This window comes from Akebia trifoliata, chromosome 5, assembly GCF_017979445.1.
Source record: "Akebia trifoliata isolate Shusen 1 chromosome 5, ASM1797944v1, whole genome shotgun sequence".
Classification (NCBI taxonomy): Eukaryota; Viridiplantae; Streptophyta; class Magnoliopsida; order Ranunculales; family Lardizabalaceae; genus Akebia; species Akebia trifoliata.
The window spans coordinates 20,610,092-20,636,483 of NC_141379.1; the positions used below are offsets into that span (position 1 = coordinate 20,610,092).

General features: G+C 39.1%; 1 protein-coding gene across 4 annotated transcripts; it reads right to left on the reverse strand.

The window, feature by feature from the left end:
• Positions 1-25,675, reverse strand: LOC147401626 (pentatricopeptide repeat-containing protein At4g13650-like). 4 transcript variants are annotated; one of them, XM_086442970.1, is made up of 3 exons: positions 22,987-25,675; positions 22,300-22,459; positions 1-717 (listed from the first exon to the last, which is right to left on the reverse strand). In XM_086442970.1, the coding sequence occupies exon 1, from the start codon at positions 25,408-25,410 to the stop codon at positions 23,023-23,025; it is 2,388 nt and encodes a 795-aa protein (XP_086299096.1). In that variant the 5' UTR covers positions 25,411-25,675; the 3' UTR covers positions 1-717; positions 22,300-22,459; positions 22,987-23,022. The 4 variants fall into 4 exon arrangements, with proteins under 4 accessions (XP_086299096.1, XP_086299095.1, XP_086299097.1 ...); XM_086442969.1 differs by having other exon boundaries at positions 5-717; positions 22,992-25,675; XM_086442971.1 differs by lacking the exon at positions 1-717 and adding an exon at positions 2,031-15,895 and having other exon boundaries at positions 22,992-25,675.
• Positions 25,676-26,392: the final 717 nt, after the last annotated feature.

Genomic DNA, 26,392 nt, shown 5'->3' on the forward strand with positions numbered 1-26,392 from the left:
TCATTCCTCAAATAGATCACAAATACCTTCTTTATTGTTCCCAAGTGCTGAGAAGTGAACTTATGTTTGGTTCTGAACCCACTACATAAATCCATGAAAACAAAACAACAAAGATGACAAAAATCACACAAAATACAAGGATTTACAAGGTTCGGCAGTGTGCCTATGTCCACGGATCATAACAAGAACAATCACTATTTTCTCTCCCCAAAACAAAAAAGAAAACCTAGCTGGACCCTCAACTCTGAGTAGCACAACACAATACAAGACATCCCATGCATAACAGAGTCAACAAAAATAGCCCAGTTACTCGAATGAGTATTTTAATCAATACTAAAAATACAACAAAAAAAAAAGAAAGAATCAATGCAGTTACCACCAAGTAGACTTTGGATAGAGAGTCATCATGATCATTTATCCTATTTTCTTTGAGATTGAATATACTTCATACTCATGTTTATAATACAGAAAGAGAAAGAATAATTTATTTTATAATAGGATGTCAAATTAAATGCTTCCATAGACATCCACATTAATATGGAAAAAGACCTCCAATTTCACCTTCGGAGGCTTGAAAGAGTAATTTGTAGGAAGGGGAGTTAAAGCTTTTATCGTGTTCCTTCAAAAATGGTATCTTTTGCTTCCACAGATGGTCGCTTTCCGAGGTGATATTTTGTCTTCCTCAAAGAAGGCAGATATGCCAAGATCCTCACTTGCCTGAAAGTGGATTAAAAAAAAAAATTAACGAAAGTAGTGTTACAACCAGAAAGAAGATTTACTGTAAGACAATTTAAGGGATCAGGAATAAAAAATTTATGGATTTGTTATTGTCACAACCCAAACTTCTAAAACGAACACACATCCCCATATATAAATTGTTATTATATAAATAATCAAATAACTAATTTGATTATGACAAGATATAAAGCAGCAAAATATACAATTCAACTAAAGAACTAGTCAACTGCGGAAGCTCACGTAACTAGAACCACAATCCATAAAAACTGAAGTGAAATTGAACATGCATATATATCAAAATGTAGTGTCACATACTGTGACAAAGTATACAAGGCTGACTAAACAGAACTATACAAGTTGAGATAAACTTCTCTCTCAAAACTATACATGGATTCCTGACTCATACTCGTCAACCCTCAGTGTAGAGGATTTTTTGGATCTCCCACTCCTTGAGATCCGCACTTCAATTAATACAGCTTCCCGGTCTTCTTCTCCGATAATCCCCTGAATGTTTTGTTGTATTCTCTAGTTAGCCTTCATTTTTTGGATTGTATTCTTCATTCGCCTTTGCCTTAAAAGACACTGGTGTGATGCCGGCCAAGGAACTTCTGACGATCAAGTTAGTACTTTTCATTGCAAAGCAAGAAAAAGATAAGAGCACTAGAGTTGTGTGTGACTTGTGCCTTGAGTTTGAGTGGGAAGAGCACTAGTGTGTTCTTTAAATGAGATAGTAAACTCATTTGTAACCACTCCCCCATGTTGTTTAGTATTTTATGGTAATAAAAGCCTATGATACTTTGATGATAATGAAGACCCACTCCTCATGATTCTTATAACCTACATGAGTGGCTTTAAATGTGTAACTACTTCAGCTTGGTGACTAATCAATTCCCCAAGTTGACTCAATCAAGTTATGTGTGCAACTCTTTCGGGCACCATGTGTGTTTTACCTTGGTGGTAGAGCATGTTGTAATGACCTTTGTACTTGGATAGCTTTATGGTGACTAATTATAATATTTTGATATGTTATTACTCGAGTAGCTTTACACAATTCCCTTAGTGTATCAAGTTGGAGGAGTAGTTGTTGTACAAGACAAATGGCCAGCTCTTGTTTGTGTCTAAAATAAGACACATTTTTTGCCATCACTGGATGCCCAGGCAAGTAAGAATGAAAAATGAAGCAAGTAGGAGAATATTAGAAGAGAAGCACAAGAAGAAAAAAAGACAAAGGTGCTGTCTTGATCACTCTAAGAATAGAGCGATTGCTCTGATCAGGAAAGTGAGCAATCTGATTTTCTTTTCTTTTCTTTTCTTTTTTTTTTTTTTTCCTGGTAATTTCATGCATTAGGACCCTCCCCTGTGAGCCTATAAATAGGAGAGGATCAGAAGAACAAAGGCTGAACCTTTTGTAAGGCAAAACTCTACCAAAATTTATAAAGAATACTTGGAACTTTGATTGGATCTCTTCTTCCTTCTTCACTGTTATTATCTTGGTAAGTTTATGTTCAAGTTTTCATTTATTTATTTTGCATGCAGAAAATGGACTTAAACCATAGTAATTTGACCCACTAGTTCATCTTGAATTTCAAATGAAGAAATTAAGGAATCACCCCATTACTTGTGAGGTTGGATCCTTGATCCGTTATCCTTATAATGGGAACAAGGAGAAGAACTCAGTGTCCCTTGATTTGTTGCCTACATGGTCCTAAGAGTAAAGATGTAACACCCCACACCTCCATTGGTCCTCAAAAAATCATGGATAGATTGACCCTAGAAAAAGAGAAAGAGAGATGGTTGAGAAACCACTTGCTCAAAGGAGGGAGAACAAAATGGTGCTTTCATTGAAAGCCTTGGTTGTGATTTCTCTTTTCCTTCTTCCTAGTTCAATTTTGCGTTGTTTTGGGTTCAAATTCCCTAGTTTTTCTTCCATTTTCTCTCTTTTTCTTCATTGTTTAGTTTTTTGTTTCTGTTTTTGTTTTTATGTCACTATATTGCATGTTAAATACTTGTTTTCCGATTGTTTTTACTTTCTTCTTTTTACTTTTTTGGCTTTCTTTCCAGCTTTAATGGTTATTAGCTATTTTCTAGGGGGTTTTTCAAATTTTATGAGCTGTTTTTCCTGTCACCTGTCATTATTTTTCTATTTGGATTAGTTTCTAATTGAATTCGGTTACAAGGAGACAGATTGTTACAACTTTTTGTTAGATAGCGAGCGTCCTTGCTCCCCCTAAGCGATCGCACGGTTCCTTGATCGGTTACATTAACCGATCGCCCCTTTGATTGATTGGTTAATTTAACCAATCGCTAGGTAGCTCCTCGATCGTTTTCTTTGCTGATCGCTTTCTCTCTAGTGATCGTTTGCTCTCCCCTGGTCACTTTCTCTTGGCGATTGCTATCTTGTCCCTTTTTTTCCTAGTCGCTTATTTTTTGTGCTCACTTTCTTGGGTGGTTGGTTGCTCTCTTTAGAGTGATCACCTCGTTTTTAATTCTAGCACACCCTTTTTCTTCTTTTTCTTTTTCTTTTTCTTTTTCTTTTTTTTTTGCCTGTTTTTTTTGTTTCTTTTGTTTTCTACTGTTCTTATGTCAATTATGCTGCCATCTATGTTGTGTTGTTCTTGATATATGTGCTATATTGTTGTTGGCATCCTACCCCACGTTCTTCCTCGGAAGTTGTACACCATTTTATGGTTTTCACACATTTCCATCCTTGGGTTTTGTATGGTCCCCATAAATTGGGTTTGTTTTGCTTGCTGCTTGGTTGGAAGTCCTATCCCACATTTTTCTCCGGAAAAAGCATACCTTTGTGGCATCTTGACTTTAATCTCTCTATGCTTTTTTGCATTAGGGGACTTTGTCTTCCTATCATTTCGGTGATATTTTTTTCTTCCCTTATGAGGTGTTATGCTGCCCAATTTTCTACGTAGTTTTTTATGTTATCTGTACACTCTTTTCACACTCACTTTGGCATGGGAAATTGATAAGGTTGTACCCGAGCTCTTTCCATAGCTCGTTGGTTTAGCTTTTCCATGTGCATATTTTTTTTTTTTATTGTTTGTGTCTAAAATAAGACGTCCAACCCATTTCTTATACCATATTTTTCAAATAAAGTCAACCAAAATAAGTTTTTTAGAATTGATGCCCTAGTTTTAAAAGCAAAAGTTATTCTTAGTCAATCCAAATGGTACAAAAGGAATGCAAGGATCTATGACTGTCTACTGGAATTGATCAGTGCAATGGCGAATGAAGAAATCCACAGGGCACCATCTAACCCTTTCCAAGGTTTAGGATGGTACAAGCGAGAGATATTGCTTCGACCTCTAAGGCTACAATGCATGAGACTAGGCGATCATGAGAAGACTATTTAGCCGAAGAGAATGAAGCCTTGAAATCCCAGTTGGCTTAGTTAAAAGTGGCTTTTGACTGTACTAGCCGAGAGAAAGAATATGGTTACCATGAAATACCGTGAAATCCTGAGAATTTGCTAGAAATGCAGCTGCAACGAGGATTAACCCTGAATAATATGCAAAACGTGAAGAATGTAATGCACTCGATGATGTAGGATTTGGTCATTGCTAAGAAAAGTGACGGTGTGAACCACCGAAGGGTGCTTCAGAGAGAAGTGTTACTTTACCTTTCCCAAGAAATTTGTTGCCCCATTTTCCTTCAATATGATGGTTCTACTGCACGTGAGGAGCATATCTCAAAGTTTGAGATTCTATGTGGGGAGCACGCGATGGATTCTCTCCTTCTACTCAAGGTATTCTCAACTTCCCTCTATGGACCGGCTTTTACTTGGTTTTCGAACCTCCAAAATAACAGTGTGGGGAACTAAGATGAATTCTGCAATTTTTTTTGCACTTGATTCTTATCCCGAAAGATAGTCACCATCGAAGACCTCTGAAGAACTGGGCAAGAGATGGGTTAGTCATTGATAGAGTACTTTGACAAGTTTCAAACATTGACTGACGACGTGTCAAAGAAGAGTATGGTCAGTGCATTCATTGGCAGTGAGTTGCCGGAGTTTAGGAAGCACTTGATCATCAGCACAACAAAGATAACGGTTGATTTACAGGGAGTGATTGAAGGGTTGCAGCAATGCTATGGGCAAAATAAGGCTTTCACGCATATGACGGAGGAGAGAGTTCAAACAAGGTATCAAGACAAAGGGGGAAGAGGTGGATACCGAGGAAAAAGATGAGGCTAAGCCGGCAGTTCACTAAAACAAAGATATATCTACAAGTCCAGAGATGAGTTGAACTTTTATACTAACCAACCTGAGGCCATCTTCCATCATTTGATGGAGCACAATCTGATTACCTTACCACAGTCGAACCTGAGAAACAAGCCGAACAAAATAATTGATGAGACCTAGTGGTGTAAATTTTGTCGAATGCATGGCCACGCAACTAAGCATTGCTTTCGCTTGCTTACAGAGAATGATTTATGATCATGTGGCCAATGGCACTTTAGTATAACAGAATGTCCGGGAAGGTGGTGATTGGATGGAGGCCACCCATCATATCTCTGATCTAGAAGGAGAAGAATGTGAGCAAGAAAAATCGTCTATGATTGCTGAAAAGAGAAAGAAGAAAGAAAACAAGGTCATTGAAAAAGTTGCAAGAGAAGACAATGGTGTGAGCAGTGGTACAGTGGTTGAACTTGGAGACTGATGAGATCACGCAGCAAATGGCTAAACTGGGGAAGATGAAGTATAAGCTGACCAATGAGAACTGTCTTTATATGATATCGCGGCACATCTCAAGAAATCTTGAGGTTTTCTCTAGGTACTAGGTTAGCACTAAAGATAACATTAGCCGAGGCATTGATCAAGAGCAACGAGGTATAGGTTTTATTTTCTGAAGAGGTTTTACGGCCAACAAAGCCGAGAGAGGAAATTCTATTGGTTGAGGTAAAGGAGAGGTGAGATGAATTGGTGGCACGGCGGACACAAGAATAAATGTGTAGTGTTAACAGCTGGAAGGATAAGCAGAGTTCAATCTGTTTTTTAGACAATGATATCACGATGAAGTTTCCGCATAATATACCCTTGTATACTCAGGTAGCAATTGGCGACGTCTTGGTCAAAAGGGTCCTGGTGGAAACTGGTAGTTCAGAGAACATACTGCCCTTATCAATGCTAGAGGTGTTGGGGATACCGAGCAGCAAAGATCAGACTAGTGGCTCTCAAATTATAGGAGTCAGGAAAATGCTACAGCAGACCAAGGGAACGCTACAATTGAAGGTTTTGTGGGGGGAACTGGATTCACTTCACACTTTCTGTGTAATAGATGCCACCACATCTTACCATGCTCTACTCGGATGTTCGTGGACCCATAAACACGGAGGAGTCGTTCGTCATACCACCATTGTTTCAAATATTCTATCAATGGAGAACCACAAATGATCCAAGCATTGAAAGAGCCGTTTGAGGCTTGGGAGACCAACTGTGTTGATGCAAAGTTTTATCTCCACCTAGGAACTCCCAAGCCTCCAAATTGAAGTTCAGTTGAGGATAGGTGGGAAGACAGTTTTTAAGAATGGGGTCACCGCAACACCACTACCGGATGAAGAAGATCAGAGGAAGAGGATGTAAGCCCACCAGCCTAGACAGTCATCGAGAAGAAAGTTTACTATGTACCATCTGGTTGGTTAAAAAAATAATTTATTTTTTTCATTTTTGTTTGCCTATTTTAGATAATGTTCTCTTGTTTTTTTTCCTTTCAATGAAGAGTTCTTATACCCTTGTAAAAAAAAAAACAAACAAATTTTCCTTGTTATAAAATGAACAAAATCCACATGCCTTGAATAATCCAGTCATGACTGGAGGCACGCAAAAATATTATATACAAAGTACCTAGAATGGTCCAAAATGCTGGAGGTACGCTAAAATTTCAGTGCCCAGAATGGTCCAACTCAAGCTGGAGGCACATAAAAAAATGTGCACCCTCATTGCTTACTTCTCACTGTTAAAGTGCCCAGAATGGTCAAGAACCACTGGAGGCACTCTTCAATGTTCAAAGTTCCCAGAATGGTTCAAAAACATTGGAGGCATTCAAAATGTTATTTGCCAAGGAAGGATTACCCTAAGGCACCCTTCATTTTTATTTGCCAAGGTAGGATTAGAAACCTGAGGCACCCTTCACTGTTATTCACCAAGGAAGGATTAAACTCTTCAATGTTCAAGTACCCTGAATGGTCCAGCAACACTGGTGGCACTGTCATCAAATTCATGATACCCAAAATGGTCCAACACTGCAATGCTAGAGGTATCTTTTTCGATAAAAAAATGTGTGCATACGCACTCCCTAATTGGGAGTCTTTCAAAAATGGTAATGAATGTGTCAATTTTAGAGAAATGTTTTGAATTTTAATTTTGATGTGAATGATACTTGTTCAATATTTTAGTTGAATTTGCATAATTGAATCATTTTTCTTGTATACTGTGTTGCCTTTATTTGAGTTCTCTTCAATACGTGTTTGTGCCTCTGTAGCAATGAATTAGCAAGGCTGGTGAGACCTCTGTTCTTCCCTTGACTGAAGTTGAGTCCACCCAAGCTTCCTTAGGTGGTGTTCTCCAACCCTTGACCAACTCCATTCAGCCAGCACCTTCTTTTGGTCGGTAGTAGGTCGATCATGCCCTTCAATGAAGACTTTTCTTTTCTTTATTTTTTGTACTTCTGCTTAATCTCATCTGGAGGTTTTCTATGTAATCGAACACTTTTATGAATGAAATCTTCTTTTTCTCTTTTCAACTCTTGCAAGATATTTGATTTATGTAAGTTGTTTCCTTATCACAACAATTATCCCTCAATCTTTAAGTGATAATCAACTTTGACCTGAAACCAAAACTTTACTCTAAGTTCCAAGCAACCTTTCGAAGTTTAAAGTAATCAACCGATTTGACTAATTTTGATCATTAAAACTTCTCACTCCTATTTATCTCTTTACCCCCTTGTGTCTACTTTGTTGTATTCATAGAGTTGACACGATCTGTATTGTGTAATTTTAAACCACTCAATCCATTTTTGGTCTTTAAGGGCTATATTGTTATTTAGGATACCCGAGGTCAATCTGGACCTCAAACCCTTTGTGGTTGAACTTAAACTTTAGTTCACGCTAGATCCTTTATCCATGTTTTGCTACCACTCAGGACGGCGGAGGTCACTTAGGATTCTGAGCCACTCAGAGATGAACTCTAACTCTTTTAGCCATTGTAGGCTATACTGCTACTCGGGACAATAAAAGTCACTCAGGACCCTAAACCACTCAGGGCTAAACTCAAACTCTTGATTGCTCAAGATCTTTTAGCCATTGAAAGTTATAATGGCACTCAGGACAGCAAAGGTCACTTAGGACCCTAAGCCACTAAGGGTTGAACTCAAATTTTTTATCACTCAGGATCTTTTAGCCATTGAAGGCTATATTATCACTTAGGAACACAGAGGTTACTCAAGACCCTAAGCCACTCAAGGCTGAACTTAAACTTGTGGTCATTCATGACCCTTCTGTCATTAAGGGCTATGCTGCCACTTGGGACAACAGAGATCACTTTGGACCCTAAGCCTCTCAAGGCTGAACTTAAACTTGTGGAAAAAATTTTGGCCAAACTATTCATTTATTGATAATACCTTCTGAGATTACATGTGTTCCAAGGCCTAAATAGATCCTGGTCAGGCATTGTTGCGAGATAATAAACTCATTTCTCCAACTCTGGTTACCAGGTTAGGCCCTTCCCAATTCGAACCTAATTTCACACTATTCAGCTTTCTAGTGGTTTGGTAGACCCTTCTCTGCACAAGATGGCCTTCCTGAAATTGTCGTTCACAGACTTTTTTTTTATAGTACCGTTGTAACTGTCTATGATAAGCTTCCAGATTCACTTGCACTACTCTTTTTACATCCAACAATTCCAGTTATGCCACAAGTTGTCCATTACTCTGTCCCGGTTCAACTACTCGTGATTGTGTTGTAGGGAAAGTATTCTCAGCAGGGATTACAACCTCCATGCCGTATGGCAGAGCAAACAGAGATGCCCTGGTTGAAGGTCTTGTTGTTCTTTTGTAGGCCCATAACACTCGGTGCTGGATAAACGTCCACTTGCATTTTGCCTCCTTTAATCTTCTTTTTAAAATATCAACTAGGACTCTGTTTGCAGCTTTAGCCTATCCATTCCCTTGAGGGTACTGCGATGTAGAGAAGGACTGCCTGATCCCATCTTTCTAACATAAGGCTTTTATCTGCTCTCTTGCGAATTGTCTTCCATTATCAGAAACAAGGGTGTGTGGGATCCCTAATTAACAGATGATGCATTCCCAAATGAACTTCTGGACTTCCTGCTATCGAATTCTGGCTAAGGGGAGTGCTTCAGCTCACTTAGTGAAATAATCTATTTCTACCAAAAAGAAGGTTAAGTTACCTGGGACTCTTGGGAATGGGCCGACAAAGTCTATTCCCCACCATGCGCAAGGCTTGGACTTATCATTGAATTCAGCTAAATAGATAGCTGGTGGATAAGTCTTGCATGTCTTTGGCACTTGTCACAACGCTTAACGTACACGAATGCAGCCTTTTGGATGTAAGGCCAATAATACCCTTAAAAGAATACCTCATGTGCTAACATCCTGGCCCCTGAATGGTTCTCACACTCTCAAGCTTGGATATTTCTTAAAACCTGTTTGGCCTCGTCCAAGGTTACACATCTTAGATGAGGTCCCCCAAAGTATTTTCTATAAAGCTGCCATTCGATTAAAATGTACTGTCTACCCTTATTTTAACCTTTTTTAACTCTCGTGCATCACTCGGTAGCTGACCTGCCTTCAGGAACGAGATGAGTGGGTCCATCTAGCTAGGATTTCTAATTGATGCCACATATGCGGTCTGCTTTTTCGCTTTTATAGCTGGTTTTTCCTGAAATCCGAGTAGAAGTTCCCTCCTCTGTTCCTGTCAATATGGATGCTACAAAAACTAGAGCATTCGCATGCCCTGATTATCTACCCAGGGAATATGCATTATTAACCTCTCCAAGTTGGGACATAATTTCTCTGAATTTTCCAGATAAAGCTGCATCTGACCGTCTTTGGCTTCAAATTTTCCATTAAAATGGTTGACTACTAGCTGGGAGTCACTATAAATTGTGGTTCCTTATACCTCGAACTTGAGCAATGTTTTGAAACCAAATAGCATAACCTCGTACTCTGCTTCGTTGTTTGAGTCTTTGAACCCTAGTCTGACCATCTTCTCAATCCTTGTGTTGTTTGGGGTAACCCCTACCATACCAATACATGATCCCTCCATGTTAGAGGATCCATCAACAAAGACATTCCAACTTGGTTTTACCTCCCACTGTTCTGCATCGACTTTCTTTGGCAACTCTTCTCCCCCCAACTTTGTGTTCTCCATTATAGGAAAATCTATGAAGTTTGCCACTACTTGCACTTTTAACGAGACCCTTGGCTGGTACTCAGTTCCAGATACAGCCAATTAAACTACCCACCTTGCCATTCTGCCCAATCTTTCTTTCCAAGCACAACCTTGAGAGAGTACTTTATGATAACTTGTACTCATTGTGCTTCGAAGTACGATCTCAGCCTTAGGGTTGAGTATACTAAGGCTAGGCCGAGTTTCTCAATCCTCGAGTACCTCATTTGTTAATATGTACGAGTCTTACTCAAGAAGTACATTGGTTGCTCTCGAGCTGCGCCTGTCCAGACCAACACTAAATTGATAGCACACTCTGACGCTGCTAAATACAACCCAAGTTCTTCCCCTTCCTCTAATTTAAAAAGAACTGGTGGTAGTCTCAAGTACTATTTCAACTGGCAGAATGCACGTTCACACTCCTCTACCCACTCAAACTTCATATTCTTTCTCAACAGCATGTACAAAGGTCTGCATTTGTCAGATGACCCAAAGATGAACCTATTTTGGACAGCCACCCTTCCCATTAACTTCTGTAATTGTTTCTTAGTCTTGAGGGAAGGCATTTTGATCAAAGCTCTAATTTGATATGGATTTGCCTATATGCCTCTTTTGGTAACCAAGTAACCCAAAACTTTTCCGGATGTAACTGCAAAAGTACATTTTTCCGAGTTGAAATGCATCCTAATATGTTTAATCTGAAAGAAGACCTCTTCCAAGTCTGCTATGTGGTATTCTTTCTTTCTTCTCTTTGCTAACAGGTCGTCAATGTTGGATCTGGTTATGGCCTAAATAGCCATCCATAAAGGACAGTTTCTCGTGCCCTGATGTTGCATCTACCAGCTAATCTATGCATGGCATTAGGAAGCTATCCTTTGGGCAAGCTTTATGTGAACTTGTAAAGTCTATGTAGACTCTGGCCTGCCGTTCTTTTTGGGTACTACCACAATATTAGCTATCTACTCCAGAAACTGCACCTCCCTGATGAATGTTGCTATGATCAGCTTGTTGACATCCTCGTTTACAGCATCTCTAAGATGAGGGGCTAAACGTCTTGGCTTTTACTTTACGAATCTCACACTAGGAAAGAAATTAAGATGATGGCTTATCACCTTGGGACTGATTCTTAGGATGTCCTCAAGCGACCAGACGATAACATCCTGATTCCTTTTTAAGCAATCGACAAGGTTCTCATTTTCCTCTGGATCAAACTCAGATCCAACTGCTACTCTCCTTCCTTCCCCGATCTCCACCATTTGGATGTCGTCTAGGCTGGGGTCCACTCTTCTCAACCAACCCCTACTGTATTTGTTATTGGGAAGCTTCGGAACAGGTTGGTTTCTCCTGTTCCAAGGTGCAAACCTGGGTCGCGACTTGATCTCTCTAATGCCTCACACGCCCTGGGGAGTCGAGAACCTCAATACTTGGTAAAAGGTGGAAGGCACTACCCTCATTTCATGAGTCCACCTTCCTAGGATTGCATTGTAAAGGGGTGTTGCTTCCACTACCATAAACCTGATCGTGACAAGTCCTACCTGAACAAGCAACACGATCTCCCCCCAAGGTTGGTTAAAAGTTCCATTAAACCCTATTAGCGGTGTTCTTGTTATTATGAGTACCTTTCTGCTTAACCACACTTTCTCGAATGTAGAAGTGTATAAGATGTCCACTGAGCTGCCATTGTCGATCAGAATCCTTTTCAAAGTGAAATTTGTCACCTGGAGTGTTACAATCAAAGCATCCTAATGAGGGTAGACTACTCCCTCCGAGTCCCTCTTTGAAAATGCCACTATGTGCCTACCCTCAACAAAAATCAGGTCAGTGGGTATACTTCGAGTAGTATAGACATGTGCCATGTGGTCAGTCGACCTGCCTGACGCATTCTTTTTCTCTTGTCTGCTCGGTTTTCACTTAACTTCTTCTCATCCATTCTTAACACGACATGAATCACTGCGGCTCTTCTATCCTATTCTCCTTCTTATCTGGTTCAAGGCACTATTCTTCCCAATATTGGCCCCCTAGTTCCATGTCTGGCATTGCCTACAAAATCGCCTAGTTGACCTTGCTCTGCCAACTACTAAAAAAAACTTCTAAGCATCTGGCATCTATTGGTCCTCTATGCTCGAACTTTGTGGTAAGCGCAATAATCCTCGTTTGGCTTTATCTACGTCTGAGGCAATGGTGAGGGTTATTCAAAGGATGGCTAAGCAAGGATCAAAGGAAGAATCTGGCTCAAGAGAAGGGAGAAATACATGCTCTCCTTTTGTTTCTTGCTCTATTGGGTTTGCATAAGCTCTTCTTCTGTGGTTGTTGTTGTTATTATGTCTTTATAACCACATGTTTGGTTTTATTTTTGTGTCAAGCTGAGGGGGTCGTACTCTAGTCTAATGTACTCTTCTGCCTTCTCAGCCAACTTTGTTAAGGTTTCAGGTCTCCTCTTCATCATTGATTTATATAGCCCTGAATAGTGGGACAAGGCATTTCGGAATGCAACCACAGTTGTTTTCTTGTCATAGCTCTCCATTGCCATAGCTTCCTCCCAGAATCTTATCGTAAGTCTTTAGGGTCTCACCCTGGTTCGTCTTCATGCCGAGTAGGGTATCAACATCTCCACCCTGCTTTTTATTGCTTATAAGTTGTGTAACGAAGGCCATGCAGAGTTCCTAGAAAGAAGCGATGGTCCCACTAGGCAGTCTGTGGAACCAGGTCAGAGCGTTCCAATTGAAATTTAGAAATTGAGGTAAGTGTTGATTAATTAGCCCTAATTGAGCTTTAAAGCATTACAAAATCTGAGATAAGGAAAAGACTAAAAAGGACACACAAACTAAGAAACTTAACAACAATTGATTTATTTAACACTCCCCCTCAAGTTGGTGTGTGGATATCAACAACACCCAACTTTGACAAGACACCTTCAAAAGCAGTTTTGCTAACACCTTTAGTAAGAATATTAGCGAGTTGTTGAGATGTAGGTACAAAGGGAGTACAAATCTGTCCAGAAACAATCTTTTCTCTAATAACATGACGATCAACTTTGATATGTTTCGTTTTGTCATGCTGAACCGGATTTGCTGCTATGTTAATAGCTGATTTATTATTACAATAAAGTAAAAACAAGACTAGTACAAAAAGACACAAATCTGCTAGTAAAATCTTGAGCCACAACAACTCACACACTCCAAGTGCCATAGCTCTATATTCTGACTCAGTACTCGACCGAGAAAGCACATCCTACTTCTTACTGCGCCAAGTTACAAAGTTGCCATCAACTTTAGTACAATACTCAGAAGTAGACCGTCTGTCAGTCACTAAACCAGCATAATCTACAGGCCTCAAAACGAAGATGACCATGATTACTGAACAAAATGCCTCGACCAGGACATCCCTTAAGATATCTAAGAATGCGATAGACAGTAGTAAGATGAGATGTTCGAGGTGAGTGCATAAATTGACTTACAACACTAACAGCATAGGTAATGTCAGGGCGAGTCATAGAAAAGTAGATCAACTTTCCCACAAGATGCTGATACCAACCAATATCCGACACACACTCCCCCTTAGAATCAGCTAACCTGTGATTCTGCTCAATAGGAGTATCAACTGAACGTGAGCCAAGCTGATCAGAGTCACTGAGTAAATCGAGGACATACTTACGCTTAAAAATAATTATACCAGAATGGGACTGCGCAACCTCAATACCAAGAAAATAGTGAAGATGCCCAAGGTCTTTAATCTCAAATTGACATCCTAAGCAAGTTTTGACCTCGGTAATACCAGCATCATCATCTCCCGTAAGAATAATATCATCCACATAAATAATCAAAGCGACAGTTTTACCTTGGGAGTGTCGCAAGAAAAGAGTGTGATCAACAGAACTCTGATGGAAACCAAACTGATGCATGGCCTTAGTAAAGCGCTCAGACCATGCGCAAGGAGATTGTTTCATGCCATAAAGAGAATGGCGAAGACGATAGACATGTGCAGGAGAGGCAGATGTAAGAAACCCAGGAGGTTTGACCATATAGACTTCTTCCTAACGATCACCATTGAGAAATGCGTTCTTGACATCCAACTGAAAGAGAGACCACCCTCTGATAACGGCAACAGAAAGGAGAATGCGAATGGTGGTCATCTTGGCAACCGAAGCAAATGTCGCCTGATAATCAATCCCATAAGTCTGAGCATAACCCTAGGCCACCAGACGGGCCTTATAACGAGCAATAGAACCATCCAGATTAGTGTGAAGACCCAGTGACAACCCACAGCTTTCTTTCCAAGAGAAAAGGAACAAGTTCCCAAGTCTGAGGCTTTTCAAGAGCATTCAATTCATCAAACATAGCTGCTCGCCACTCAGGTTGGGTAATAGCATCATTAACAGTAGTAGGAATAGAAACAACGAAAACAGAAGCAAGAAAACTCCGATAGAAAGGTGAGAGCAGAATCAGATATATATTAGAAATTGGATAAGTACAAGTGCACTTACCCTTACAAGTGGCAATAAGACGATCATCACAAGGGACAGAAGGAGGCAGAGTTAGAGGCGAGGAGGCAAGCTGGTCTGGCATAGGAGTGATGGTAATATCGCGTGGACGCCGAGTGTAAACCCGCAGTGGAGGAGGTGACGAACTGACAAGGGGTGGAGAATAAGGAATAGGCATAGGAAGAGGAAATAAAGAAGGGAAAGGATCAGCAGAGGAATCTAGGGGAAACCACTCAGATTGAATGCCAATGGACCCATTGTAATACGGGGTATGCTCAAAAAATGAAACATCTCAAGAAATGAAATACTGTCGAGAAGAAGGATAGTAACAACGGTATCCTTTTTAGGTAAATGAATAACCCAAAAAAATACATTTTATGGCCTTCGGGTCAAGTTTAATACGAGTTTGGTCAAGCATTTGAACAAAGCAGATGCACCCAAACACACGCAGAGGAAGTGGAAAAAGAGGACGATCCGGATAGAGCTGAGAAAGAGGCGTGGCAAATTGAAGAACCCGGGTGGGGATTCGATTAATAACGTAGACAGCAGTAAGTACTGCATCAGCCCAATAGGATTAGGGCACATTTATGCCAATAGAGAGAGCACGGGCCAACTCTAGAATATGGTGATTTTTACGTTCGGATCGACCATTATATTGAAGGGTCTTAACATGGGACATTTGATGCTCAATGTCAGACTCTAAACAAAGTTTTAAGTCTTTACTGTAGGTATACTCAATACCATGATCAGAACAGAATGTCTTGACGGTACGACCAAACTGGATATGAACCATAGGAAGAAATTGCTTGAAAATCCCATAAACTTCACTCTTGTGTTTCATAAGATAAACCGAAGTGGTACGATTGTGGTCATCAATGAACATGACAAAATAGTGAAAACCAAGAGTCGATGTAATAGGGGAAGGACCCCACACATTAGAATGAATTAGGTTAAACATAGCAGGAGCAGTAGTATTCATACTAATAAGATAAGAAGAACGCACAGTTTAGCTAATTGGCAAGTTTCACAAGAAAAATCAAGTAAATTATTATTATTAAATAAAGTAGGAAACATGTGTTTCAAATATCCAAAGGAAATATGGCCTAGGCGTAAATGCCAACGCATTACAAAAGCCTTATTAAAACTACTACTACTACTGAGCTGGGAGGCAGAATGAGTGCTAGGTGAACCGGATACGTCCAAGAGAAACAAGCTATTCACTTCACGTCCAGTGCCAATCGTCCTATTTGACCCCAGATCCTGAAAGACACAATGAGAAGGATAAAAAATTACGTTATAATTCAAATATTTGGTAAGGCTACTAATAGAGATAAGGTTAGTAGTAAGTTGAAGAACATGCAATGTGTTAATTAAGGATAAAGAAGATGTAACAGGTAAATGACCTTGACCAGTTATAGAAGACAACGAACCATCAGCTAGGCGAACCTTGCGATGACCAGAACAAGCACTATAGGTTTTAAATAGGGAGGACGTACCGGTCATGTTATTTGAGGCACCAGAATCAATGATCCATGGTGAGGAGGTGGTGGAAACACTGTGTGCAGATGCAAAGATACCTAAGTAAGCGAATATTGAGACCGACTAAGATGAAGTCTCCATCTGATTGAAGAATTTCCTGAACTTGTCAAGCTCAGCTTGGGATAAAGATACTGAATCCGAGGAGGTGGTAGTAGCTGCAGGAGGTGCTAAATCAGTAGTCGACTGAGAAACTACATGAGTTGAAGATCGTTGAGACTGTTGACGTTGCTAATTAAGATGGCCATGAAGTGCATAACAACGAGCCTTCACGTGACCCAACTTTCTACAATAATCACACTTATGTCGCTAACGGGTAGACAAAGACCCATTAGAAGGCTATGGAGAAGGTAAGCGAGCAAGCATAGCTGAATGGTCTCCTAAAGAATGAGGTAAAACAGCTGCGCGACGACTCTCATCAGTCAAAACATAAGAATATGCAGTTTATAGAGACGGAAAGGGATCCATACCTAATAAATGAACTCTCGCATACTCAAACTCATCCCGAAGCCCGGCTAGGAACTGAAAAAACTTGATTCTTATCTAGAATCGACGTATATAATGCCTCATCAACAGAGTCCTTACAAGCATAAGAGGAGTAGAAGGTCAACTCTTCCCATCTAACACGTAGTTGTGATATATAGGAGGTGACTGAAGAGTCACCTTGCGAAAAGCGGGAAATCTCGCGCTCCAAGTTAAAAATCCAAACATTGTTTTGACGTTGCGAATAGATATTTTTTGTGGAATTCCATATCTGTTTTACGATTGTGGAGAACATGAAACCAGCTGCAATGTGTGGTTGCATAGATGTAACTAGTCAAGAACGGACCATAGAGTCATTAGCAAACCATTGGGGATAAGTGGTGTCAGTCGGTGCCGACCGTTTTTCTGCCCCTGTGAGGTAACCAATCTTCCCTTTTCCACCAATAAACATTTCAACCAATCGGGCCCAAAGAAGGTAATTAGGACCATCTAATTTTACAGTGGTAATTTGGATACCTGGAAAATTGGTCGAATGAGAGGGAAGACCTCCTGATCCAGCACTATCACCGGTGATCGAGGAAGAAGACATCTCAAAGGCCATAAAAAAAATCTATGTGCTTTGGTTTGAAGGGAGGTCAAATAAAAAATTCTGCAGTTGTTGTAACCCTCAAACACCAAAGCTATTGTGATTGCAACCTCCAAAACAAAGTCTAGAGTGATCGTAGCCTTTAAACAAAGGGTTTGTTATGATCACAGCCACTCAACTGCACCTCTGCAGTGATCGTAGACTTCTAACTACACCTTTACAGTGATCGTAGACCTCTAACTACACCTCTGTAGTGATCGTAGGCCTCAAACCAGAGTTCTCCTATGGTCACAAGCTTCAAAACCGTAACTTTGCAGTAATCACAGGTCCAAACATCCTTCTGCTATAGTCGCAAGGTGTCCCAAATATCATAACAGCAATCTATTGTAGTCGTAAGCCTTCTATTATGGTCACAGAGGTCATAACAGCAATCTGCTGTAATCGTGGGCTTCAAAACAGCCTAACAACAACAACTGTTGTGTCGAAAGGCACTGTAGAGGTATCGTTTAGTTGATCTACAGCAAACCAGCACTAAAAAACATCACGTTGCTGTTATCGCCAACCCCATACAGTAGTATTGCAGAGAAAACAGTCTGATCGCAGGCTCCAAACAGGTCTCAAGCCCCTATCGCATGATACGATTAGGGTGTATAGTGAAAAAGAACCCCCGTAGGGGTGATTGGTATTGAAGACGAGAGATGTAGAAGTGATTTAAAGAAAAGGTAGGTGATAAAGTTCGTAGCAGACAAAGGAGAAGGGTGATGGAGGTCGAGAGAGCCAAGCTCTGATACCAAATTGAAATTTAGAGATTAAAGTAAGTGTTGATTAATTAGCCCTAATTAAGCTTTAAAGCATTACAAAGTCTGATATAAGGAAAAGACTAAAAGGACACAAACTAAGAAACTTAATAACTACTGACTTATTTAGCAATTCCCCATAGGTTAGACGGAAAAAGTTTGCATAGCAAGGCTCCATTCCCCTCCGACAGAGTTAACATCTGTTGAACGTTGTACAAGTGCTCAATTAGGTCCTTTGTACTACTAAAGGGGGTGAATCGGGGTGCTACAAACTTCCTTGGCATCTCTGCTGCCAAGATCTCAACCATGAAAGGAAATCTTTGAATTCCTTTAACGGCCTATGTTGCAGCCAACCCCACCTCAACGCTTTTCACCACTTCCTTTTCTTTCTTGATCATGTCTCTGATCTCCTTTCTAGTCAGGTCAACTAGTGCTTCCATTTGAGTTGATGTTGTGATGGAAACCTCAATTTGTCCCCTTCTTCCAGTAGACCTAGAGCCATTGCTTCCTTCAAAATCTTCAGTTTGACATTGGTGCAGATCTTGTTTCTCCTTCTATTGTGCCTCCAAACGTTGGTTCAAAGTCCGATTTTCACTAGTCACAACATCCATCCTGGCATATCTTCCTACCACTTTTTCATCTCGGTAATCTGAGCCATCAACAAAGTTTTAGCGACAGAGGCAGCAAGTAGGGGCAAAGACTGAGTGGTTTCATCGAAACGCATGGATCTCACCATCATTTCTCAGAAGAAGAAAAAAAGTGTGAAATCGGCTGTAATCTTTCCAATAGACTAAGCCAAAAATGTAGAGATAATTCTGAGCTTACCTTCAACAACTCGATCTACAACTCTAATGGTGTTTCCTTGCTCTTCCAGTCGCTGGGTGACACTAGTATGGCACCTACCAAGAATCCTCCGATGCTCAAGTTAGATAAGAATCAAAGATAATCTTCTTAGAAGTAAAGCTCCCAATTCGCCCCAAAAAGGTCCTTCTTTCATCGATCTTTCTCCCTTACATAGGACTTCCCTATGATCACCATGAAGGTAATCGAACCGATTTAGAAGGAATGTAGATGATTCTGCCAAAATGCACCTTTTTTTTTTATAAGTGAAACTTTATTGATAAGAGGACAAGAAGTCCTCAAAAGAAACAAGCTACAATCTCTTACTACTAACAGTGTCCCACCTAAATAGAAAATCTTCGAAAAACAATCCTCTAAAATCCTTAAACTGCTTACACTAAGAAAACAACAAACCAAAAATGTTAAAAAATTAATTCTTGTGTAAAGCTTTCTTTCCCATCAAACGTGCACCCATCTTTCCACAAGCCCCAACAAATAACAAAGGGCAAGAATCTTTAACCTGCCTGAAAAAAAGATGGACTTCCAACCAAACAAGAGAGAAATAACTGATTGAGGCAGACACTAATAGACCTTAAAAAGAAAGAAAATAAGACCACACACTATGGGCCACCTCACAATGAATAAGATGGTCTACTGACTCTCCACCCATTCTACACAAACAACAATAATCAATCAAAAAAAGACACACCTTAGGAGATCAATATAGGAAGTTTATTCAAAGCCACCTACCAAATCAAAAAAAAAAACTTTGGTAGGCACATTAGGAAACCAAATAAGGGAAGCAAGAAAACAAGGATCTTGATTTCCTTCTAGCAAAGAATATAAAGATTTAACAGAGAAGCTCCCATCACAACTGCCTTTCCAAATCCAACAATCCGCCGTTTCCAGGGAATGGTGGAAACAAGCAAGTCAATGAGAGCGGTTACATCTCCAATCTTCCAATCATTCAATCTCTTTCTGAGCCCGAGATCCCATGACACCCCTGTCTCATTTGAAACCAAGAAAGTAGAAATAGTCATTCTTTTCCTCAAGGACAAAGAATACAACCCAGAAAACATACGCTACAGAGGGGTCTCATTGCACCAACAATCCTCCCAAAAGTGAATGTGGTCTCCTTTCCCCACCTCATAACGAATGTGCCCTCCCCCTTAGCTGGCCCCAAACTAGAAATTCCTCTCCAAACTCCACACCCAAAAGGAGTTCTAAACGGCTTACACTCTCACCCCAAAGAATCCTACCCACACTTGGCCGCAATAATCTTTCTCCTTATCTTGCCAGGATGAGAGATAGACTTGGATCTACATGCACTCAACCCAGCTCTACCTCTTAGGCTGCGTAGGGGTAAATATTGACCTGCATCTCGACAAAGTTAAAATCTGGACTTACTCGATCGTCACTGAGCTGCAGATCATGTTTAGGCACCGCCTACTCTAAGCAGATTCCCATCTAATCTTCTCTGACTCATGTTCGGATCAAGACACGTCTAGGGTTCAAATCACTTACAGCTTTTACCCTTTACAGTATCCATTGATCATCTAGGGACCCAACTCACGTTTCAAAATATCGAAATGTATTAGCCAATACAAAACATTTAATGTTTGGGAACATTTCACAATTTATCAAAATGTTTCGATCAAGACACTATCAATATTTCTCTTGATCAAGAAATTGCTTTGAGAAGAGATTTTAAACCTTAACCTGACCCTCTTTCGGTGAACCGTTTACATCAAATTGGTATCGAAGCAAGTCATACTTGTAGCAGTCTACGCATCAACTCAAATAAGATCTTCAATCGCCAAAGCACCATCACCAACCAATGAAGAAAACAAAGCAATTACGCAAAAGGATTATGCATGTTGAGCAAGAATTAATATTGTGAGAGCTTTCAAATGAGACTTTCTCTTTAATGCTCACTTGGGGAAGGGAAAGGTTTCCCATGTAGTAAAATCTTCGATATCAACCACCCCAATCAAGATACCCAATAGAAACTCGACCTAGATCCAGGTATTTTGTTTCTTGATCCTCCAATATATAATGATGCCTATAAGAAAGGAGGGATAGATTTGAATAAAGTAATCATATTGAGGATTTAGAAGAAATAGAACCACCAAAACCTTGTTTTGATACATTTGCGACGATTAAGATAGTCCATATGACTCAAGTAAATATGAGACAAATCAAAACACCCCGTCCAATTTGAGTGTTGATGAAGAAACAACTCAAGTTGATCAAGCTAAACTAGTGAAATTCAATCCTAGTAAAGGTTTACCTGAAATGCCCAATCAGGTAGTCTATAATTTTGATTTACAATAAATATCCAAAATCCATTTGATCCAGAGAAAGTAATGTCTTACCAAGAAGGTGGCCAAACTCAAGGGTGGGTTTTCTTCCAACAAGGGGTGGATGATCCAATCAAATTTCATCGACTTCTTCAAATCATCAATCGAAACATAAATCAAGCTAACAACCTTTCAAGAATCTTCGATTTGCGACAAAAATAAAAACTCAAATCTCATATCAAGCCATCAAGAAAGTTCGAATCTCAGATAACACCAATAACACAGATTCAATGGTCATTTCATCAAGCACAATCATAGAACCAATTGATCTATCAAATGACATTTGAAGTTACTACATCATCAACAATGATAAAGCCATTCTACCCTAGATCACCTCAAATCATCTATCTAAAGGAGATGGCATGACTTCATGCTATCCATTGGTGAGTGGGCCAAATGGAAGCCTAGAAGACAGTTTATTCTATCTAGAATGGGAGAAAATTGGGGATTAGCACAAATAAAAATGGTCGATGAACATTGTCCAGATCCATTACAAGGACCATCGGCATCAAGGTTTCATCTTAGTTTTGATGTCAAAAATCAAACACCACAATGTATGGAACGTTGGGGGGCTTCCCAGTCACCCAACCAAATGCATTTAAGTTTAAAAGGGTGTGAATATTGATACACGTAATGGATGTAGGTGAGAGTTTTACATTCTTTTATTTACTAACATTTATGTTAAACAAAAAATAAATATTTCAAAATTATTTGACACGTTTCTAGTTAGACTTCTGAGTCACTCTTTCCAATGTCTGAACTACTCCAAATCAAATGAATCAACAAGTGAACTTCCCATGACAATAAGACACCACCAAACTACACCAAATTAGTCATTGATATTTGTAGCAAATGGAAACTGTTACTTTAAAGTGTCTACTAGGAAGGAAAAAACAGCATTCTTAAAGAAGAAAGTAAATGGTAGTGAATCACAACCACCAGCAAGTAATCATAAATGAAATAGTTTATTCCTCCAAAACAGCTCATGGTCATAAAGGATGTCATTCTCAGAAATCCATTGAGGTTTAATGAAAAAATTAACTTGTACTAACAGTAACTTACCGGACCCAACTATTTGGGTTGACAACAATTATCTTCCCACTATTCCATGATTGAATTCCATAGCTCAAAACTCACGATGAAGGATTCTGAAGCTTTAGAAGAGTTGGAATCCCCTGTTTGTGAAGATTTTATATTTCACCCACAGGAGATGACAAGAAACCTACAAAAAATAAGGAGAAAGTTATCAAAGTTTGAGAATTTCAACAGCTAAGTAATTCCAAAGATCAAGTTTAAACATCTGAGAATATGTAGAAGCCATCATGTGGATCCTACATTCTATCAAAAAGCCTAATTGATAAGACTCTCAGTAGTTGCAATACAAGCACATTCACATGTAGATCATGATTAACGCAAAACATTATTCTTCAATGTCCTAACTAGGGAAATTAAAGAAGGTTATGTCATATCATCTTCAAAACTTTATCCTAAAGTTGTGGGGTTGGCAAAAGTAAATCATGTTCGACCATTCAATTCTGTCAAAAGCAACATCTTCTATTATTGAAAGTGTGTTCATACCCACTTTCACAATCTCAATCCATGTTCTTTTAGGTCTTCCTCTCACCTTGTTAGCACCCACAACTAGCAAAGAAGTTTATCAAACAAAAAAAAATCTTCCATATTCCAAACTAGTTCAATTAAGAAGGATATTAAACAACAAAAGAGGACCAAAATTGTTTTATGTACAACATTACCTCGACTTGCAAGGAATGAATGAATATTTCCCTAGCTTTCAATCCAACTACACCCCATGGCTTTGTGAACTCCTCTTTCTTTCATTCTCCTCCTCAACTTTGCAAAATCTTCCCAATTACCCTCTTCTGAATAAATCTTCGACAACAAAACATAGGCTGCTTCATTTTTTGGAACCAACTCAAGTAACCACTTGGAAGCCCGTTCTCCCAACTCTCTATTCCCATGGATCCTACAACCACTCAACAAAGATCTCCAAACAGCAGGCCAAGGCTCAAATGGCATCACTTCAATCACATGTTTCGCTTCCCCAAGGAACCCATTTCTTGAAAACAAATCGACTAAGCAACCAAAATTCTCTGCAGATGGGACCATAGCATAAACTAGGCTTATCGATTCAAAGACCTTGCAACCTTGCTCAACAAGCCCCAGATGACTACACATTGAAATAACCGATACAAAAGTGGCATGACTCGGCTTTAAATCAGCCAATTTCATTCTCTCAAAGATCTCAATAGCTTCCTCTACGAGACCATGAAGGGCATAAGCCATAATCATTGTATTGAAAACGATTGCATCATAATCTATGGATGAATTGTCGAAAGCCATCCTCGAGCTTCCAATGTCCCCACATTTAGCATAAGCATCTATAACTGCACTTACAATGCAAACATGTTTCTCAAATCCAGTTTTGATAACAACCAAATGAATACATTTAGTTTGCTGATAAGCTGTGATATTGGCACAACTGTTTAAAATGCTACCCAAAATAAACTCGTCTGGTTTCTCACCATCTTCAATCAGACGGTTTAGAAGCCTTAAAGCTTTATAGTTGTGGCCTCCATGCATGAATGCAGAAACCATAGCCCCCCACAATGCCAAATCTAATCTCCCAATTTCATTAAAAATCTTAAAAGAATCTTCCACCAGTCCACATCTCGAATAAGCATTAATAAGTGTACTACATACAAATTTATGAAAACCAAAACCAGATCTAATTATGTTCCCATGGATTTGTCTAACTATTTCTAGGTGTTCAGTTCCACAACAAGCCCCCAAAATGTTGCAGAAAGTAAACTCGTTTGGGTTGATTCCCAACTCCGTTAAATTAAAGAAAAGCTTTAGTGCTCCAGTGGAACAACCATTCAAGTTGTACCCTGATATCATCTCATTCCAAGTGGTTATGTCTTTGGAAGCTACACTCTCAAACACAAAGCATGCAATCTCAAGCAACCCACATCTTGAAAACATATCAATGAGTGCGTTCGTGACAAGAGTTTCATTGAGGAATCCAAGGCGGTATGCAAGACAATAAAACTGAAACCCAAGAGAAAGATTAACTAACATTCCACATAGCCTGAATAAGATTGAAAACGTAACATGGTTTGGCTTCAAACCTGTTAGTAACATTTTAGAAAATAAGGTCATGACTTCTCCAGTGTTCCCGCCTTGAGTAAATTCAGAAAATATAGTATTCCAAGATATAATATCTTTCTCTCGCATCTTATTAAAAAGATTCAAACCATAGTCCTTTCTTCCAACTCTAAAGTACATGTCAATAAGAGAATTCATACCTGAAGAACTGAATGTCACCTCACTCCGAATTATCATCCCATGAATCTGTTTCCCAAAATCTAAAATTGAGCATCCCTTAATAGCACTCATGAAGGTGAATTGATCCATGATTAGTCCTTGTTTATGCATTAAAGATAAAAGTTCAAGAGCCTTGAAGCTATAACCATTGAGTGCATAGGCACCAATCATGGCATTCCAACAACCAACATCGTGATCGTCCATTGAATCAAAAACCCACTTGGCAGATTTAATGTCTCCGCATTTTGCATACATGTAAAGAATCGAACTACCAACAAAATAATTATTTTCAATTCCAATCTTAGAAGCTAAACAATGAATAGAAGAACCAAATTTAATAAGCTCCATACCAGCACACGCCCTCAGAACACTACTGAGAGAGAATTCATTTGGTAGGAATCCAGACCTCATCATCTCTAAATAAATCACTATACCCAATTCAAAATTTTCATTTTGAATAACACCCGAGATTATTGAAGTCCAAGAAACCAGATTTCTTTCGAGCATTTCATCGAACAATGTAAGACTACAATTCAAAACTCCACATTTGAAGTACATGGAGATCAAATTGTTTTGAGAAAAAATGTCTTTAGAGAAACCCAATTTGATGATTTGGGCATGGATTTGGTTGCCAAGAATGAGTGACTTTAGGTTTGATGAAAGTGTGAGAGCAGTTGCAAAGGTAGTTGGGTCTTTCTTTTCTAAAGAGAGATTATTTAATGAAGTTTGGTAATCGTGTATACTAGAGAGAAAATGGAAGTTCGAGGGTTTGTTTGGGAGTTTTATGAAGGATTTGAGTTGAGAGAACGAAAGCTGTAGCTTTCTCATGGAAATAAGAAGTAAAATTTCATTTGGTTTTTGAAAGGTGACAAGGTGGGTCGGAATAGCATGGTAAGAGCTTGTTTATCTGCAATGGACTTAATTAACAGATTTCTCCGCGCGCTACAGACAACCAAATTAGTCCCACACGGAAGCAGCGGGAGTAGACAATTCTAATTTTAAGGACCAGTCCATCAAGTCAAAGAAATTTCTCCGGGAAAATTTATTTCTAAATAGTCCCTTAAGTTTTGTGCAGTACCTTAGAGGACATTTAGTAAACTTTGTATTTTTTAATGATCCCTCGTTATTGACGAACTCATTGTCAAGTTCACCATTTTTTATTTATTGTCGAACTCAACCCTTTTTTATTTAGTGTTGAATTCACAATTTTTTACTTTCATACTCACTTAATGTCAAGTTCACAATTTTTTTATTTATTATTGAACTCGACACTAGTAAAACCCATCCATTTTCAATTTTTTAATTTTTTCGACTAAAATACATGGAAAGATCTACCAAATACTTTAGATAATGACTTCTTTAGATGATTTCAACCCCAAAAGAATCATTCTTGATCGATTTTCATTCAAAAACTATGAAGAAAATGTGAGAAAACTCTAGTTGTTTACTTACATCTTCTAACTATTTGAAAAAATCCTTGAAAATGATTTATTCTTCTTTCTTAAATCCTTTCCAACGGAATGGAGTCTCTAAAACTTGATTGAGATGTCAAAATTTCAATTTTTTAAAATAAAATGAGGAATTCAAACGATTAGATAATTCAATCGTGTGAAGTGTGGGAGGTGAGGTCAAAGGACTGTTAAGAAAAGAAAAGTTTACTAAATGGACTATTAAGAAACCGCTCAAAACTTAGGGACTATTTAGAAAAACGTTTATATTCAAGTTGAGAAACGTTTTTTGAGTAGAGATTCAACGTTGAAGAAGCTTTAAAGCTTTAGGGAAATTTTTTTTGGGAAAGATGGAGATTTCC